Source organism: Phocoena sinus, chromosome 2, assembly GCF_008692025.1.
Source record: "Phocoena sinus isolate mPhoSin1 chromosome 2, mPhoSin1.pri, whole genome shotgun sequence".
NCBI classification, from domain to species: domain Eukaryota; kingdom Metazoa; phylum Chordata; class Mammalia; order Artiodactyla; family Phocoenidae; genus Phocoena; species Phocoena sinus.
In genome coordinates, this window is record NC_045764.1 from 6939448 (window position 1) to 6959253 (window position 19806).

Consider the following 19806-nt stretch of genomic DNA (forward strand, 5'->3'; position numbering starts at 1 on the left):
ATGATAGCTAATATTATACAATCTATAATATTATGGATAGGTCTTTTTTAGAAAACATAATTTGCTTGAAGGATATGAGTCACTAATTTGGGGAAGAAAATAAAATCGAGCACTATATAAGATGCATGTACGTTCTGTGAGACCAGAGAAAATAAATTATAAGGAAACACTAGTGTAACTAAGCGCATTCTCCTCTCATCAGGTTACAAAGCAAGGTAAACCTTTCATGTTTCTAAAAGAAATCAAATAAGTGGATAGAAAGCTGCCCCTTCACGTGTTGGGCAGCTCAGGATGTACCTGGAATTGCTGTATAAGGACTGGCAATTCCACGTATACGGATACTGTTAAGCGTTAGCACCAAGTAATATAGGGCAGGATCTCTTAGAGCAAAGTTCTGGTAACATTTTAAATGTAACCTCCCATTTAGAAAATGTTTTTAAGTGAGCGAGTAATTTTTTATATTTTGACTTAAGAGATGGAAATCCGTTGTGACTCCCCTGAATTTGGGTTAAGTATAACTAATTACAGTGCTGGAGGCTCTGAGTCGAGTGACTTGCTTTTCTGCTGCTTTCCCTGGTGGTTGGCAGCCACAGGGGGTCCAGGCAGCTTGGGATAAAAGCCTTTGCTTGATCTGCTGGTGGAAACGGACTTTCTTTCCACAGAGCCCCACGGCCAACCCAGCAAACACTGGGTTCCCAACGAGGTGGGTTGCTGTGGAAACCAACAGCTCTAAACACCAAAAGGGAAGAAAAAAATTAAAAGCCCAGAATCAAGGCCAATTTGAGGGAATATAAAAAGGCATGAAGAATGGTCCGAGGGAGCCAAAATCTTCACAGAAAGAAAGAAAAAAAAAAAGATGGAGCCCACAGGCTTCACTTTCCCTTGCATGATGAGCCAGAGTTTGTTCGAACAGCCCGGAGGCTGTTCATTCCGCCGGCGAGAGTGGTCCTCTCAGCTGTGCTCCCAGTGACAGCCACAGAGGGCGCTGTGATCCGGAGTAGTACCTGTTAGCAGGTGACTGTTAGATGGAGAATGTTGGTTTTGGAGTCTGCGTGAGAAGTTATGAAATAACTGGCTTCTGTCATTTGTAGAAAAATAACTAAAGCCGTGAATTATTAGTTGAAGCTGAAAGGGGAGAAGACAAGGCATGCTTGCTGCGTGGCCTCCCAGTGTCTGCAGGCAGTTCTGTTAAACTGCACCTGTGAAGGATGCACTGCGATTCCTTCCTCTTGGCCCTGCCGTTATGTTTGCTTTAAATTGCTGTGTGGGTGCCTCCTCTCCAACTAGCAGTCTGAAACAGACTTGTCGCATTGAGTTCTGAGTCTGTGGCCAATAGAAAGGAGATGTTGAGAAGGTCATGCTGGACTAAAAGAGAATGTTTAGTGCTCTACCCATCAAGCAGGTGCTCTTCGAAAATGGACTGGTTCGTGCCTGCAGAGTCAAACTCTTCCAACCTGCCAAGAGCAAAGGAGTTCTGAATCCTAGTGGAGGTGTGATGCAAGAAGAGGTCTGAGCCACACACCCACGGGTCCACCCACCGTGCTGCAGAATTGGAACCCCTGATGGGGACTGTGGTTTTCAGGGTTCTCCAGAGAAACAGGACCAGTAGGATGCACGGACATTTAGGAAGAGATTTATTCTAAGGAATTGGCTCCTGTGATTATGGAGACAAGTCCCAAGGTTTATAGGGTGAGTCAGCAAGCTGGATGCCCAGGAGAGCTGGTGGTGTAAGTTCTAGTTCAAAGGCTGGCAGGCTTGAGATCCAGGAAGAGCCGAAATTTCAGCTCAAGTCTGAAAGCAGGAAAAAGCCGATGTTCCAGTTCAAAGGCTGGCAGGCAGGAGGAAGTCTCCCTTTACTCTGGGAAAGGTCAGCCTTTTTGTTCTCTTCAGCCCTTCAACTGATTGGCGAGCCCCACCCACATGAGGGAGGCTGAGCTGCTTTGGTTAGTTAAATGTTCATCTCCTCCAGAAACACCCTCCCAGGCACACTCAGGATAATGTTTGACCAAACATCTGGGCACCCTTATGGCCCCGTGAGGTTGACATATACCATTAACCATCACAGATACTGAGAAGGAAGGCCAGGGGGTGGGAGGAGAACCAGGTGGGTGCAATTTCAAAGAGATGGTCCTCTGTCGTATAGAGTCATCCCAGGACAGCACAGAACCTGAGGGGTGCAACCCACCGCTTCCCACTCCAGCTAGGGAGCTCACAAAACTCCTGTGAGGACGAAGTGCACAGCCATATAAGGAGACTGAGCTGGGACCACCTCACTGCCCTCCTGCCCTGAGACGGGGCCGCTCACACGGCTGCCCCCAACCAGACGTCTCCCTCGGTCAGAAAAAGCACCTTCTTCTTTTTTATTATTTTTAAAATTTTATTGAAGTGTAGTTGATTTACAATGTTGTGTTAGTTTCTGGTGTACAGCAAGATGACTCAGTTATATGTATACATATTTTTCAGATTCTTTTCCATTATAGTTTATTATAAGATATTAAACATAGTTCCCTGTGCTCTACAGTAGGGCCTTGTTGTTAGCACCTGCTCTAGCACCTGCTGTCTTCTAAATCAAAATCCAGCATGAGGGTGGAGTAGATTGGCAGAAGTTAGGTTAGCAAGGCCAAAATCCATTCCTCCATCTTAGCTACCAGGGCGGCTGGGAAAACAAGTCTCTGGCTTCTGCCTTAGACCAAACATGTGATGGAGGAACATACTGAAATCTTCCGAAAATGCTGGGCTGGCCATCAGGGTTCATCTTCCTGTACCACCCGCCCTTCCAGTCTCAGCTTCAACTTGCTTCTCTTCCAAGAAGCATTGCCCCATTGAATTCAATGAACCATGATCACGGCCAGTATTCACACCATACATGCTTGTGTAGCCAATGGTGCCCCTTTTTAAATTGTTAATATCACCCCTACATCACCTCTACTTCTCTAGGTACTTTCAGATCTTTTTTCTTTGTTAGTTTGTGTTTGTGTTTGTAAACTCCAGACGCTCTTAGTCTCTTTTTTGCTCTATTTTTTTTTCCTCTGTCTTATCCAGCTTCAGCCTTTTTGCTCTCTGGCACGTGGATCGGTCTTACCTCTCCCCACCCTTACCCCCCAAAACACTGTAAACTTAAAAACAGTAGCCATGTCTTTTTTCTTCTCTCTTTCATCTTCCACAGTCCCTAGTGTAATATCAAGCACATAATAGCTGATCAATATTTTTCGATTAAGTACAATTAATTAGTTATCTGGATTGATTAATGCTCCTCAAATGAATTTTGATAGTTTCTATTTAAAAAAATAATGAGAAAAAAAAACCCAGTAATGATGGGGAGTTCCCTGGTGGTCCAGTAGTTAGGACTCAGCGCTTTCACTGCCGTGGCCCTGTGTTCAGTCCCTGGTGGGGGAACTAAGATCCCGCAAGCCATGCGGCACAGCCAAAACAAAATAAATTAATTAATAGTAATAATAATAAAGCAAAAATGAATAAGAAATCAGTGGAACAACAACAAAAAACAGGTATATTTAGGCCATATACCAGATGATACCCAGAAATGCTTGTTACTTTTAGTAATTCATTCAGCATAGATATTGAGGGCCTATGTGCCAGAGACTATTCTATGTGCTTGGGATACCTGAGTAAAGAAGGGAAGAGAAACAGACAAAACAGCTCTCTCAAAGTTTATGTCCCAGAAGAGTCAGTTAATACACATATATATTAGAAACATGTTAGAATCAATAAGTGTAACGCATAGAAGAGAAGGCAGAGCACGATAATATCAGAAGTTCAGGGAGACGCTGGGATTGACATTTTAGAGAGGATGGGCAGAATTGTGAAAACGATTGTTTTGAAACAATCAGAGAAAATTGAAGATTTGCTGGGTATGAGACAATATAGAGAGGTGGTTCTATAAACTGGGCCTGTTAATGGCATTTGGGGTATTTGTTTTAAAAATCCTCATCTGTTGTAAACTGAAGTATTTATGGGGAAATAATGTGACCTAATGTTATGATGTCTGGGATTTGCTTCAAAATGTTTCAGAAAAAAAAAAATGAGGAAGGGAAGGAAAGAATGACGAAAGGAAGGAGGAAAAGGAAGGGAAGGGAAGGGGGAGTGGAGGGAGGGAGGGGGAGGGGAGGGAAGGGAAAATCGGGTGCGGGGAGCACAGATGAGACAAGAATGAAGCTTATCAATACTGGGGGGATCCTCATACTGTTTTTTCTACTTTTATATGTGTTCTAACATTTCCACAATAAAAGTTTAAAAGACATAACTAGTGGTCAGTCAAGGCCTCATTTAAGCATAGGCTCAGGAGGTGAGGGAGGAGCCCCGGGAATGGGTTTGTGGGGGGAGGTTGCCGAGGAAAGAAACAGCCCAAAGAGCCTGCCCCCTTGCAGCTCCTCGAATTGCGGGTGGGGAGCCGTGTAGGAGCTGAGTCTGGGAGGTAATTGGCTGTGGGTGGAGAACACATGGAACCTGAAAGTTCACTGCAGGGGCCTCGAGTCAAGGTCAGATCCAGGGGGGCTGCAGAATCACACTTGATGTGCTTTCCTTGGGAGTTTGTTGAGCCACCCAGATACCCTGGATCTCTTTACTCAGACTCTGAGGTGAGCGTTTGTAATGCATCATCAGTGCCGTCTGGTAGAAGTTTCTGTGTTGGTGGAAATGTTCTCTCTGTGCTGTCCAGTATGAGAGCCACTGGTCACACATGGCGCTTGAGGACTTGAAATGTGCCTGGTGTATCCAGGAGCTCAATTTCTAATTTAATTTCATTTTAATGAATTTAAACTTAAATTGACACTCCCCCCTGTGGCTGGTGGCTCCCACACTGCAGTCTTAGGCGACGGTTAGCTGTTCTCCGGAATTTCCCTCCACGTTGGTCCTAACTCCATTTAAGCAACCAGGTCATTCTCACCTCCAGGTGTCTGTAGCCCCGCCTGCGCCCCCCTTGCCTGGTGGGTTCCTGTGCATCCTTCAGGCCTGAGCTTACGTGACATCTCCTGAAAGGCCTTCGCAGTTGAAATTCAGCTCTCCTCCATCCTGCTGTCCTGTGGTACCCAGCTTTCCTTGGAGGCATTTTTCCCAGTTTGTAATTATACTTGGTCTTTATTTATCTAATGTCTAAAGCCAAGAGCTCCTCAGCGTTGGGGGTCCATTCACCGCTGTCTACCCACATTATTGGTGTGGCAATAAGAGCGGGCTGGGATGGAACAGAGAGGGAGCAGTCTGAGTGTATGCAGTGCTGAGGACCCAGGTGAGGGGCCTCTAACCCAGTGGTGGAGAGCAGTTGGTGAGTTGGGAGCAGTTTCTCAAATAAACCTTAACTAGGGCTTTTAAAGGATGAACAGGCATTAGCGACAGGAGAGCGAAGTTGGACAACGGCATTTCCTACACAGATGAGAGGCAGCAGCAGGAAGGAAAGTAGGAAACGTAGGGGACAGTGTCTGGGGCCTGTGGTATGTGGGGATCAGGTGGAACTGGATTGTGGAGGACCTTGGGTGCCTTAAAATGGATCGTGTAGGTCAGGGGTGGGCAGATCTTTCTTTACAGGGCCGAAAGTAAATAGTTCAGGCTTTGCAGGCCTCAGGTCTTTGTCAAAACTTCTAAACTCCACCATCGAAATGCAAAAACCGCCTTGGACGATATGTAAATCACTGGGCCTGGCTGTGTTCCAATAAAACTTTATTTATGCACACAATTCAAGTTCAGGTAATTTTCATTTCACTATTATTCTTTGAATTTATTTTCCCCCAGTCATTTACAAGTGGAAAAACCACTCTTGGCTTATGGACCACACAAAACAGGCAGCTGGCCACATCTGGCCCTCGGCCACATTTGGTGGGGAGAACTGTCGGGTTTGAAGGGAGACAGGAAGTGGTGAGATCAGTATTTCAGGTGGCGTCCCTGAAATACTGGCTTCGGTGGGAGCTCAGGAATCAGGTCTTGAGACAGTGGCAATTTCTGTGAAGAGGCTGAACAGCAGTCTGGGGATAGATTTCCACGCCTGAGATAGAGCAGTGGTTAACAAGGGATGGGAAAGAAAGGCCGGCTTGAGATCTATATTCCGGAATCAGAATCAGCAGAACTTGCTGATGGATGTTCAGGGTAGAGGTAAAAGACTAATGTCCCCAGCTTCGATTAATAATCAGGTGCCCCGTCTCAGCAGGATACATCAGCTGTCATGACCAACAAAGGAACATAGTGCATCTTATTTTTTTTAATTGATGTATAGTTGATTTACAAGGTTGTGTTAATTTCTGCTGTACAGCAGTGATTCAGTCATATATATATATATGTATATACGTATACGTATATATATTCTTCTTCATATTCTTTTCCATTATGGTTTATTACAGGATATTGAATATAGTTCCCTGTGTTATACAGTAGGGCCTTGTTGCTTATCTATTTTGTATATAGTAGCTTGTATCTGCTAATGCCTAATTTATTAATTTATTATTAAACTCCTAATTTATCCTCCCCCCCTTTCCCCTTTGGTAACCATAAGTCTGTTCTCTATGTCTGTGAGTCTGTTTCTGTTTTGTAGATAAATTCATTTGTGCCATGGTTTGGATTCCACATATAAGTGATATCATATCAAAAAAGTAAGTCTTTTTCTGACTTACTTCACTGAGTATGATAATCTCTAGGTCCATCCATCTAGGTTGCTGCAAATGGCATTATTTTATTCTCTTTTTTTTTTTTTTTATTATTTTTTTTTTTTTTGCGGTACGCGGGCCTCTCACTGTCGTGGCCTCTCCTGTTGCGGAGCACAGGCTCCGGACGCGCAGGCTCAGCAGCCATGGCTCACGGGCTCAGCCGCTCCCCGGCACGTGGGATCCTCCTGGACCGGGGCACGAACCCGTGTCCCCCTGCATCAGCGGGCGGACTCTCAACCACTGCGCCACCAGGGAAGCCCTATTTCAATTCATTTTTATGGCTGAGTAATATTGCATTGTATATATGTAACCATCTTCTTTATCCATTCATCTGTGGAGGGACACTTAGGTTGCTTCCAGGTCTTGGTTATTGTGAATAGTTGCTGCTAATGAAACATTAGGGTGCGTGTATCTTTCGAAATTAGTTTTCTCCGGATGTATGCCCAGGAGTGGATCTTAATGCCATTTAGGTCTGTGCCGTGTATAGGGGCTTCCTTTTATCTGCCAAGATGAGATTAATAAATAGTTAATAGTGTTCCACCTCGTCATAAGATCACTCCCCTGGTTGTTATTTAGTGGGAATAATTTTATTTGCTGTTGAATGGATAATATAAGTATTTCTATAAAAATGATACCCCAGTGAGACATTTCTTGTGACTTCCACTCAATTTTGCTGTGAACCTAAAACTACTCTGAAAGATAAAGTCCATTTCTAAAAAAATGAACTAGATATAGAACCACTGAACAAGAGGACTGCTCATGCTGTACTGTCATGTGAATAAAGCAAATTGCAAAAGTTTTCAAAACATGATACCCCAGTGGTCTGTAGTAAGTTCTTAACTATAGTGGACATGTTTTCACATCCTAGCACACCAAAAGAAGTAGCTACATAATCTCTTCCAAGGACTACAATTGCAGAACATAAACTAGGCTTCCCGTTTTAGAAGCAATTCCAGTGGTAGAATCTAGGACGTTGATTATAGGAGAACTCCTTTCTTGTGTTCATTCACAAATCCTTTAGCTTTTTCCAAATCTCAGCTGCTTTTGCCTTCTCAGCAAACAGTTAAGAGAAAGCAGAAACCTTGTAATCCCACTTATTAGTAAATGTTGCACTACCATGAGATTACATAGATCACTGCAACGCTACAAAGCCATTTCCCACTTGCCCTGTTTGAGAGGATTTCTGCTAACGCACATGTTAATTCATGTATAACTTCCCATACCATCTGGGACAAGGAAGACCCCAGTTCATAAGAAAACAAATGCGTGTTTGTACATACTGCAAACCTGCATTAAGATAACAATGGTAAGATTGGAAGAATCAACTAAGTATGTTTTGTAATGCCATATCCTTGATTTTCTTGATGTTGATTTTATCTCTTTGGCAGTTTTCTCCTGTAGTATGAAGTAACCAGGTTCAGTTCTGTAGCACTTTTTTTCTCTACAAGGTTTTTGGGTTTTATTTTTTTTGTCTTTCCACAAATGGTTTCATCAATTGGCTTTTTTATCTTTAAGGCATTTTATTTACTTACTTATTTATTGTTGGCTGCGTTGGGTCTTCGTTGTTGCGCGCGGGCTTTCTCTAGTTGCGGCGAGCGGGGGCTATTCTTCGTTGCGGTGCGCGGGCTTCTCACTGCGGTGGCTTCTCTTGTTGCGGAGCATGTGCTCTAGGCGCGCAGGCTTCAGTAGTTGTGGCACGCGGGCTCAGTAGTTGTGGCGCACGGGCTTAGTTGCTCCGCGGCACGTGGGATCTTCCCGGGCCAGGGATCGAAACCCGTGTCCCCTGCATTGGCAGGCGGATTCTTAACCACTGCACCACCGGGGAAGCCCCTCTACAAGGTTTTGAGAGATTTATTTGGTGCAGACCTTATATAGCACCAAGGTCTAGGATTCTTTAGGGTGTTCCGTAGGGTCATCTAGTCAAGAAATGGATTAAGTAAGTGATACTGCCCGAGCCCTTGGACTCTTGAATCAGTAGAAATTGAGGAGGGGCCAGCCGAAAACTTCAGGCAAGGTTCTGTTGGGGAGGCTGCAGCACGAGGGAGCAGAAGCAAGTAATAGGGGCTCTTGCTCACTCCCCGAGGAGGGGTGAACTGGTTCCTTAAATGGGGTAACAACAGGGGCAGGTCTCCTGGGCCGGGCAGGACACGTCGCTTCGGTGGTCTGCCCACCCCCTTGCTGGTGCTGTGTGCAGGGACCATGCACAGGGCCCTGCTTTTGCTCCCGGCCCCTAAGAAGTGGCGGTTGGTGTGTGGCCTTTTGTATCTTATTGTTCATAATTGCCCCAACTGTGCATGCGTGCAGTTACTTTTTATTCCTTTATAGTTTCTTTTCTATTCTGTTGCTCAAGGAGACGTTTGTCCAGGTGCAGTCATTCTGCTAAAGGGTCCTGGCTCCCAGCCTATCTCATCAGTAATGTGAAAAAAGGGTGAGAAAATGATCGATTAAGTGAAATTTGCAGTATTGAAAAGGTTGCTTTCGCATCATGAGATCGCCAGCAAGTTACCAAGGTGGAAGTTCTCGAACCAAAGAAGCTCTAGTCAGTGTAGTGGCCCCAGTTGGGGAAGAGCTTGGGATATTGACTTATTAGCCCCCGAGAAGGATGTCTCATCCCTCCACTTAGTTTCATACCCTTTTCCCCTCCAGCTCTCCTCCCTGTGCCCTGTCCTGGGACCCTTGGACACTGTGACCGAATGCTTTCAAGCATAGTGACTGGAATAACGTAATGGCACTAGCTTGTGTTTGTAATTATACTGAGATATATGTCGTTATCATCCCCCATTTACAGATGAGGAGACCAAGACCTGGAAACCGTAAGTAACTTGCCCAAGGCCATGTGGCTAGAGCTTGGTAGAGCCGAGGGGTCAAACCTAGAGTGTGAATTGCCTAGAACGCTAGAGATGCACGCTGGGCAGTTCCCATGGGGCTTGGACGCCTCCTCCCCTCACTCTCAGGTTGCCCCCAGCCAGGCTTGACCTCCCCAATGGTCTCTCCACCGAGCCAGAGGTTCTCCAGTGGTTCTTTAAACGTGAGCCTCCCTGCTCACCGGTTCCTTGTCCCACGTCCCTCTCCCAAATCACCAGGAAGGCTTTCAGAACTGAGGCAGCTCACAATGTATGGCAAGTAGCGCCTCTAAGCGGCTAGTGAACTTAGGTCACTGGCTACCGTTTACTCCCTTCATACCTTAGCAAAGGGGTTTCTTGGAGCAGAATACACTGATCGTTCTAGAATATATCTGGAATCAGCATCCCTTCACTGATGTCCACCATGGTCCACCACCATCTCTTGATGGGTTATTACAGAAATCTTTTAACTATTTGCTCGGTCCTCCAGTCTTGCCAATCCCTGAGTCCATCCTTTGTCCAAAACCAGGTGTTTCTACGCATAAATTGGATTTCCAGCGAGTTACCAAGGTGGAAGAACGATAAAGATAAAGAACAATGAAGGATAAAGAACGATCCTTTTAGGTCGCCCTTAGGATAAAGAGCAATCCTTTTAGGTCACTTAGAAAGCCACATCTGATCTGGCCCTGTTGGCCCCTCGAGCCTTGTCTTTCCCTGGGCTTTGTACCCCTCACACTCCCCCTCCAGCTCTCAGAACCTATTTCCTATTTCCGTTTCTCCAGGAAGCAGGGCTTTCGCTTGCCTCTGGGCCTTTGCATGTGCAGTTCTGTAAGTGCCCCCTTGGTGCCTCCACCAGATGCCCCCTGGGCATAGCACTTACCTCTCTACTCCCTTCCCTTCACCGCTGTAGCTGTGCACAGTTGCTTATGATTCTAGGGGTGGGTAACAGTTCAATACACATCTCTTGTATGAATAAATGAAAAGTATTCATTCCAGTGTAATTTTTACCGTTAATTTGGAGTCCGTTTCCCACATCCGTTTTCTGGTTTTGCAATACTACTAACTCAACTTCAGCCATCTTTTCAAATGTTTACTTTTATTTTTTTCTTCTTCTGACCTTCTCCACTGTGTGTCCCTCCCTTTTAAAGGTATTTTTGACTACTTTTCAGTAACGTCTTCATGATTACTAGCACAGCAACCCTGAGCTCTACACATCCGTGTTCACCAGGACCATTGAATTTTGCTGCAAATCTTAGCACCTGCAGGGTCTTTCTGTAGCAGCCCCGAGCCTTGCTTAGGCTGTGTTTGCCAGCAGCGCTGGGCAGGATAAAAGAGCATTGTGTTTATTTAAAGGGATAGAAATTTCCTCTCAATTATTTGTTCGTGTGAGCCGGGAGGAGCCAGGGGGAAAGTAGTTTGTTATGGGCAGTGGTTTTTGAGGAAGGGAAGAAATCATGTAAAGTGAAAAAAGGACCTCTAAGAAGAGAACATTCCCGGTTAAAATGATTTATATTTTGGATGTAGATCGAGATTTTCTTAGCCTATCTCACTTTCTACTACCTATCGCGGTTATAGCAGAATCACTGTTGGAATTGCCCAATTAATAGCCACTGTTCTTTGTTGCTCTGTCCTTCTTCCAGAGGTCACCCTGAAGGTCCACATCAGTGACGCCAGCACCCATCAGCCCGTCCCCGATGCCCTCATTGAGATTTTCACCAACCAGGTCTCCATCGCCTCTGGCACCTCAGGGACAGATGGCGTCGCCTTCCTCAAATTCCAGTATAAGCTGGGCAGTCAGCTGATTGTCACCGCCACAAAGCACGCCTACGTGCCAAACTCTGCCCCGTGGAAGCCAATCCGGTTACCCGGTAAGGTGGTCTTAACCTTTCTGTAAAACAGGGCTTATAGTCAGGCTAGGGATGGAGTCAGACATAGAAACAATTTTGTAAGTGTTAAGGGTTTAAGTCAGACAATCAGGAAAATACTTGTTCATTCACTGCCTTAGCTTTGGGGCCCCTTATGTGCAGGAAAAGGTGGGATCCCGGTATGAAGCTGGTTGTACGTTACCATCCATTTAATGGAACTCATTTCCCCAGCGTTTCCGCTCTGTACCTTACTGATCGTAACCAGCCGGTGGGATCGGGGCGGTGCTCTGAAGTGGGGCTTTCTCGTCTTGCTTCAGGGTCTGAGACCAAGGCTGGCCAAAAGGTGGGGAATGACGGTGAGACTGTCTTTCTCTTTCCCACCTTTCTCACCTGCTCAGGAAGAACACTGCTGTGTGTTTTCTTCCCCTCTCAACACTCTACTCCACTTCTGATCACCAAACATGGGTGTTTTGCCACACATCCAGCAATTTGCGGATTCTGTGACACCAGCTGGGTACTTACTAGATTACCAGTTTATTACAAGGCTATTAAAGGAACAGCTGGATGGAAGAGACGCGTAGGGCAAGGTCTGTGGGAAGGGGTGTGGAGCTTCCATCCCCTCCAGGTACACCACCCTCCCAGCACCTCCAAGTGTTCACCAACCAGAGGCTCACCAAACCCCACCCTTTTGGTTTTTTATGGAACCTTCATTATGTAGGCATGACTGATTAAATCATTGCCATTAGTGATTTATTCAACCTCCAGCCCTCTCTCCTTTCCTGCCTGGAGCTCAGTGGGGCGGGGAATGAGACCGAAAGTTCCAACCCTCTAATCACATGGTTCCTTCCCCTGGCAACCAGCCCCCATCCTTGGGTTATCTAGGGGCCTTCCAAAAATTACTATATTAACTGAAACTCCCATGGTAAGTGGCTTGTTATAAATAACAAAAGATACCTTTATTGCCCTTATCACTTAGGAAATTCCAGGGTTTTAGGAGCTGTGAGGCAGGGATGAGACCAAGACCAAATATATATTACTTATTATAAAATCACAATAGCACATTACCATTCACCACTGCAAAGCAGCCGGTCTACCACAAGGGGCTAGGATGGTCCCTGACGTGGGTTTCAGCTGGGGATGGAGTAGGTGGGAAAGCAGCAGACCGTGCCGCTTCAGGTCCCCTCACCTCAGGCTCCATCTAGTGCCTGGACCACATTACCTGCCGGCACTATTGCTCTGACGCTAGCGGGGGTGGGCGGGTGGGAAGAGCATGGGCTTTGGACCTGGGTTTCTGGCTCTGGGTTGTGCTTGAGCCCCTCCAGCTTTGATGCCAGTCTCTGCAAAAGGGAGCTGATACCACCTAGTAGAGTGGTTTCTGAGTAAAAAGTGGTTCATGCAGGTGCACTAGCTTACAGTACCTACAACATAGTAGGGGCTTGACAAACGTGTAGCATCTAACACAGTGCCTGGCAAAATGCCAACGTTAGTGCTCACCTGTGTGCCACTGGACACGCCCCGTCAGGGTCCCTGCTGCCCCTGGGGCACATGGGAGCTAAGTGTGACTGTGCCCGCCTTTTCCAGCCCCAGCATCTACCCTCAGCCACAAAATTCTCTTTAAGTTCCGTTTACACTTATTGAGTAGCTACTGTGTGCCCGGCAGTGCCCTGGCCACTGAGGATACAGATCTAAAGACGTAGAACTCGCCCCTAGGGTTTCATCGTTTAGTTATGAACGTCAGCCACAGAACCCGATGCCTCCTGATGGGATCAATGCTCTGATAGATGTAGGTGCCTACGGGGATGCTGGGGACCAGTTCACTGGCCTAGGTGAGCAAATGAAGGAAGGCTTCCTGGAGAGGCTGAGAGGGGAGCTGAGTCTTGAGGATGAGTAGATATTAGCATCAGAAGGTGCTTGTAAGAAGATCCGGATTCCAGGACTCAGCCATTTCAGACTGGGCAGGTGGACCCAGGAATCTGCGTTTTCACAAGCAACTCCTACCCGCCCCCCCAGGGTGTTTATGGATAAAAACGTTCACTATAGTTTGGGACCACTGCTTTGAGAGCTATGGAAAGTGGATTTGAAATAGGTACAACTGAGGAAATCCTTTAGCAAAATGTTAGAGAAAAGGAGATAAACCTGAGAAAATATTTAGCAGGTAAAATCCAGAAAGCCTTGGAGAATGGGTGGGAGAGATGTGAGGGAAGGGACGAATGAGAAGAAATGGAAGTTGAGTCTCGGGTTTCTGGCTGCTGATGGAGTGGATGGAGTGGATGGAGTAACAGATGGGCAGTGGGCTTGGGAGACCTGCCACCGTGTGGTTCCCTCGAGTTGACTTGATCGATTAATGCCATCGGCTGAAGAAGCCCTCTTCCTCCCTCCCGTGTGCACCCCTCTCTCCAGGCTTGGGGCTCAGGGCAAAGGTGGGTGGAAGTGGGAGTGGAGGTGGGGAGATGGAGAGAAAGGGGTGCGTGTCGGGATTGTAGTTGGTGATGAATTTAGCATGGATTGGATTGGAGCTGCCTCTGGGACGCCAAGTGTGTTCGGGCTTTAGTTGAAAGGAGTTTGGGGTTTAAGAGGTTTGGAGGTGGAGGTGGAGCTTGGGGTCATCAGCAGCTTTTAAGGGAGACTCAAATCAGTGATCTCACCCAGAGAGTGGAGGGGAGTGGGCCTGGGCAGAACCCTGGGAAGGCCAGCACGATAAGAAAGGTGGTCCTTGTTAGGTTCTTGCTAAAGAAATGTTTGACCTCTCCCATTTTTCACACTGAGAAATCACTGGAAACAACCCGGGGGAAGTCTAAATGGTATCCAGACACCGCAACTCCACCTTTGCTGGGGGCGGGGGGCGGGCAGCAGCACAAAATACCACTGATTCTCACTATCACAGGAGTTATGTTCTGCAGAGTCACCGTGAACACTGAGTTCGTGAATTCTGAGACATTGCTCCCGGGTGAAGTGCAGGGTTAGGTTCCTTAGAGCCTCTGGTCACATTTTCATCCACTGATCAGTACATCTCCTTGTTTGATGTGTGTTGCTATTGCAAGATACCTGACTCAATATATATTGTTCGTTCATTAACCTTGAACTCATGGCCAAACAGCACCGTAACTCATGGCTAAGGGAAGCTTCTCTACGTGTAATAAGGCACATCCCAGCCTCCTGCAGTTAGAAACACTGGACAGCACTTTGGGCCAGCACTCAGGGGCTGTTTGAAACAGGGAAATCACAAAACAAAAAGCACAAGAATGCAAAAAACTTGGCACTACATTGATTGCAGGAAGGATGCTTACGGTGTGAGAGCTGAAACGAGAAGGCAGAGCGTCCATCGCCTTGGTCGACCTCAGCTGGGAGGAGACTCAGACTTTTGGCCCCTCTGTACGTACACGTAGAAAGCATCACAAGTATTGACTTGGGGTTACAAATAACCTTTAGCAAGTAGGCACATTTGCAAATACGGAACCGACAAATAAGGACGGACTGTACTTTAATTACATTTGTTTTGACTTTGTTAACATGATCATTTGAGAAAAGGGCAACCATTTTCATAATATCCATTCTTCTTAAATGAGTAAATAATGGTAAAAAAATGTAGTTTCATTCAAAGAGTTTTTGGACTAGGCTTGAAGATGCCTGGGTTTCTAGGCCTGCCCGCCCCCAGCTCTGCCCACACATGGGGGCCCATCACAGCTTTCTGAGCCCAAATCTCTAGTTTCTAAAACTAAATCAATTAGACCGAATAATTTTCAAGGACCCTCCACGTCTTTCTTTTCTCTGCTTGCCCTGTCAGCATAACAAGATCCTCTTAACTAGAATCTAACAGAAAACGTGAGCAAAACTTAGGCTGGTCTGCTGTGAAAAACAGAGTATACTGTTGTTTTCACGCCTATTGTTGGAGGTGCACTTTTGGTATTCCAGGTAATTGAGCGAGGAGGAGAGAAGAATTGGGAGCCTCTTCTAAAATATTTTTAGAATTTGAAACTAAAAAATAATTTCTTTACTACATGTCCGCACGTGGTTTTGTTTGCATACGCGTTCTTATGAGATTTGAGAGTAGATTTCTTTTCTCCTCCTTGACAAGTAGTTCCTGGAGGATGTGGGGTTTTTTTTTCCCCTTGCATGGAAGGGGGTACGTATTGGGCACAGGGAACCACAGCAAAAGAGAGTACCCCTTACCTTTGGTAGCAGGTAGGACAAATTTAGCTATATGAAGTGTCATCCATCCACTAAAGACTGTGATTCCACATCTTAATTATTTCGAGCTCTATAGCTCAGGCTTTTGCAACAGTTCAGGGCTACTGCAGTGGCCTCTGTCCAGCTCTGTCTGACCCCTTCAAAACACCCTTTACATTACTGACCATTAGTGTCTTAAAATGTATTTTTAAATATATATTTATGTTATTTTTATAATATAATAATTTCACATATTTATATATTAGATATATGTATTTATATATGGATGTATATTTATACATCCATATATATATGCAGGCAGACCTCATCTTATTGCACTTTGCAGATGTTGCATTTCTTGCAAATTGGAGGTTTGTGGCAACTCTACACTGAGCAAGTCCATCGGCACCATTTTCCCAAGAGCATTTGCTCATTGAGTGTTTGTGTCACATTTTGGTAATTCTCCAGTATTTCATTATTATTATATTTGTTATGGGCGATCTGTGGTTTTCGTTACTTTTGCAAAAGATTACAACTCCCTGAAGGCTCAGATGATGGTTAGCACTTTTTAGCAATAAAGTACTTGTAAATTCAGGAATATCTGGTGTTTTTAGACCTGAGGCTATTGCACACTTAATAGACGGCAGTATAATATAAACGTGACGTCTGTATGCATTGGGAAACCAGAACATTGACGTGCCTTCCTTTATTGCGGTATTCGCTTTATTGGGGTGGTCTGGAACTGAACCCGCACATCTCCGAGGTGTGCCTGTATATATATATCTGTCTGACTACGTTATATGTCTGCCTAAAGGCATCTGATGTCCTCAGGATCAAGTTTAGACTAAACAGAACACAGGGACCTCCTCCCAGCCGCTTCTCCCTACGTTTTCTCACGGTCTGGTCACCCTGGACAGTTTGTTATTCTCTGAAGTCATCTGGCGTTTTACCCGCTCTGTGCTTGTCTGCACTGTTGTTCCTTTACTGTTCTCTCTGCAAGCTTGTCTTCTATCCGTTAATTCCCAGTGTGGTTGTTCTCTGCGCTCAGAAGTGTTCCAGCCTCTCCCAGGTAGAGTTAGATGTTCCCTTCTCCCTCCTTATCAAAAAACAGGACAGCAGTCAGCATCTCCTCTCTGATGGGTAATATACCGTCTGCCTGCAGGTCTGAGGCGTCTCTGCCACCTCCTGCCCAGGAAGTCCTCGCAGGTGTCTCTACCACCCACGTCTCATCATAGTCATTACAAGAAATCATCTTTTCTCGTATATGAAATAGGGTTTGCAGAGGAGTTTGCTGGAGCAGATGTCTGATGTTTGGAAGCACCAATGCTATAGGCAAGAAATGTTTCAAAACATCCTGTAATGGTCACACGCCATCTCGAGAGACCAATCACAGGTGATTCAAGCTCAGAGTCCCCCAAGCCAGACAACACAGAGGTTTTCAGGGCCAAGGAAATGCCTTCAGGCTCTGTGTGAGCTCTTGAAGGGCGCGGTGTGGTCCAGGTCTGTACCTAGAGAGGCGGGGGAGGGCAAAGCCGAAGTCTGGAGGTGAGCTGTTCCCTACAAGCACCAGCAATCTGGTTCTTCTTTCCTGGCCAGTAGGTGCCCTGTGGCCTTGGGTGAAGGGGATCTCTGTTAAAGAAGGTTAAGTTTCCCTGGGATGTGGTTCTGCAGGATTTACCCAAGTCAGGCTTCCTCCCTTCAGTCCTGGCTGCACACACAGGACCTGATCCCCCCTCCCCCAACTTGGTATAGGATTTTTCTTCCAACTTTAAACCCCCAAGGTGAATTCTTTTTTATTCCTTGCTTGCTTGATTTATTTATTTCTGAGATATAATGCATATCACCGTACGATTCACCGTTTAAAGTGTATTTGTGCACTTTAAATGTTGTGCAACATTTGTGCACCATCACCACTGTCTACTTCCAGAAGTATTTGCTTCACCTCCAAAAAAACCCTCATGCCCGTTAGGATTGACTCGCTGTTTCCCATCCCCCCAGCCCCCAGCAACAGCTAATCCCTCTGTCGCTATGGATTTGCCTGTTCCACATATTGCAGACGAATGGAATCCTCCAGTGTGTCGGCCTTTTGTGTCTGGCATCTTTCACTTAGCACGGTGTTTTCCGGGTCTGTCCATGTTGTAGCATGAATCAGTACTTTCTTCCTTTTTATGGGTGAAAATATTCCGTTGTGTGGATAGACCACGTTCCGTTTATCTGCCCATCAGATGACGGCCGTTGGGTTGTCTCCACTTTCTGGCTAGTATCACTGATGCTGCTGTGAGCATTCATGTGTAGGTTTTTGCATGAACATATATGCTCAGTTCTCCTGGTTATATACCTGGGAGTGGAATTGCCGGTCACGTGGTGACTCTCTGTTTAATATTTGAAGGAACTGCTGGATTGTTTTCACAGCACCGAGGTGCATCCTTATCTTTGTCATGGCACTTGCCACGTTCTGCTTGTCCTACAGCTATTGGTTGTGCGTCCAAGTCTCCTTCTAATGTAGAACCCTTGAGGACACGACTGCCCCCAACATTGATCTGTTCCGCACGTCTAGCTCTGGGCCTTGTACATATTGGCAGCTAAATAAATGGAGTAAATGTGTAGGGAGAAGTGTCATGTCCAAGGCCGGCCGCTTCACTGGTCGCCCCTAGCATTGTCCAGAGCCAGTTGTGCCAAGTAATTGATATTCTTAGCATTTGATATTTCCGTTCCTAATATCCTTGAAAGTTACTTTACCTCTCTAGGCCTCCCTTTCCTCCTCTTTAAACTTAGAGACTTAGGCTGGATGGGAGTCCAAGAAGCCTTTGAATTTGAGTCTGTGAAGCATAGCAGTCGAGGTCAGACTCCAGAGTTCAAATCCTGGCTCCAGTATTTACCAGCTGCGGAGTCCTGGACAAGTTTAATTCCTTATCCATAAATCTGTTTTCCTTACCTGTCCAATGGGCATGTTAACAATACCTATTTCATAAAGCTGTTTTGAGAGTTAAATAAATTACAAAATTAAAGCACCTAGGATAATGTCTGACATGTTAGTGGGGTTCAGTAATGTTAGTGATTATTGTTATTCCATAATATGTTGATTTGTTTTTTTCTTAAAATTCATGATCTCCCCAGAAACGTGTAGGCTTTGTGAATTTTTTAGTTTGAAGTCCAGGTACTTAAACAAGAATTTTAAAACATAGCACAAGTTCTGTCATCTTATTAGTCCCCAGAGTAGGGACGGAAGTTGTTTTTTTTTTTTTTATCAAGAGACACACAGTAATCTAAGCACGTATTTAAAGTCTTTCTTAATGTTAATACCCAATGTTTTACATCCGTGCAGTGTGTACCTTGTACCTTTTAATAGATTCCTAATGGGAGGAGGTTCAGATACTTTACTAACAGCTTCTAGCGAATAAAAAATACATAGTTGACTATTGTAGGGCAAGCAGTTGCTCTAGGAGAGATTGCAGGACTCTTTTGGCGTTTTGAAAGCCTTTTGCTAATAACACTTAAAGGAAGACCTGTTTCTCTTCTCTCTGTTTATAGTACTCCTGACACCCGATGGTGGGTTTCTTCTCAAGCCAACCAGTTCTCCAAGTCTCTGGACACCGACTGGGTGACCTGCAATTCAATTCAGTTCTGACAGTAACTTTCCAGAGTTAGCTCAGAAGCCACAGGTGAAGGGTTCAGGCCCACAAGACCAAGTACCACTTCAGACACAAGCCCCGGGTTGTCACCTGACCAACCAGCTATAAATCAGAGGTTCTCATGAGCCCCTCCCCGGGTTCATTAACTATCATGGCTCACAGAACTCAGGAAGACAGTTACATTCACGGGTTTATTACAAAGGATATTATAAAGGATGCAGATACACAGCCACATGAAGAGGTACAATAGGGTGAGACCCAGAAGGTCCAAAAGGGGCTTCTGTCCCCGTTGGCGTTGGGGTGTACCCTCCTCCCAGCACACATACTTGTTCACCAGCTTGAAGTTTCCCAAAGCCCGTACCTCGGGGACTTTCATGGTAGCTTCAGCAGTCATGGCAGCAGTCATGATCGGTCATGAGCTGTCCACCGCCTGTGTCCTCTCTGGAGGATGGCAGGTGGGACTGAACGTTCCAAGGTTCTCATCATGGCTTGACCTTTTCGGTGAGCAGGCCCACCTCCAGGAGCCCACCCGGTGTCTCCTCATCAGAACAAAAGATACTCTGATCACCCAGGAAATTACAAGGGGTTTAAGAGCCAGGAACCAGAGGCAGAGACCAAATATGTATTTATTATTATGCCACACTGCGAAAAA

At 45.7% G+C, this 19806-nt stretch overlaps 1 protein-coding gene across 1 annotated transcript in view; it reads left to right on the top strand.

Annotated features, from left to right (window-relative positions):
- Window positions 1-19806, top strand: part of FAM171A1 (family with sequence similarity 171 member A1) — a 144592-nt gene that overhangs the window by 73318 nt on the left and 51468 nt on the right. Inside the window, 1 exon segment of the mRNA XM_032617629.1 lies at window positions 11131-11358. Within this exon segment, the coding sequence (XP_032473520.1) occupies window positions 11131-11358 (228 nt within the window).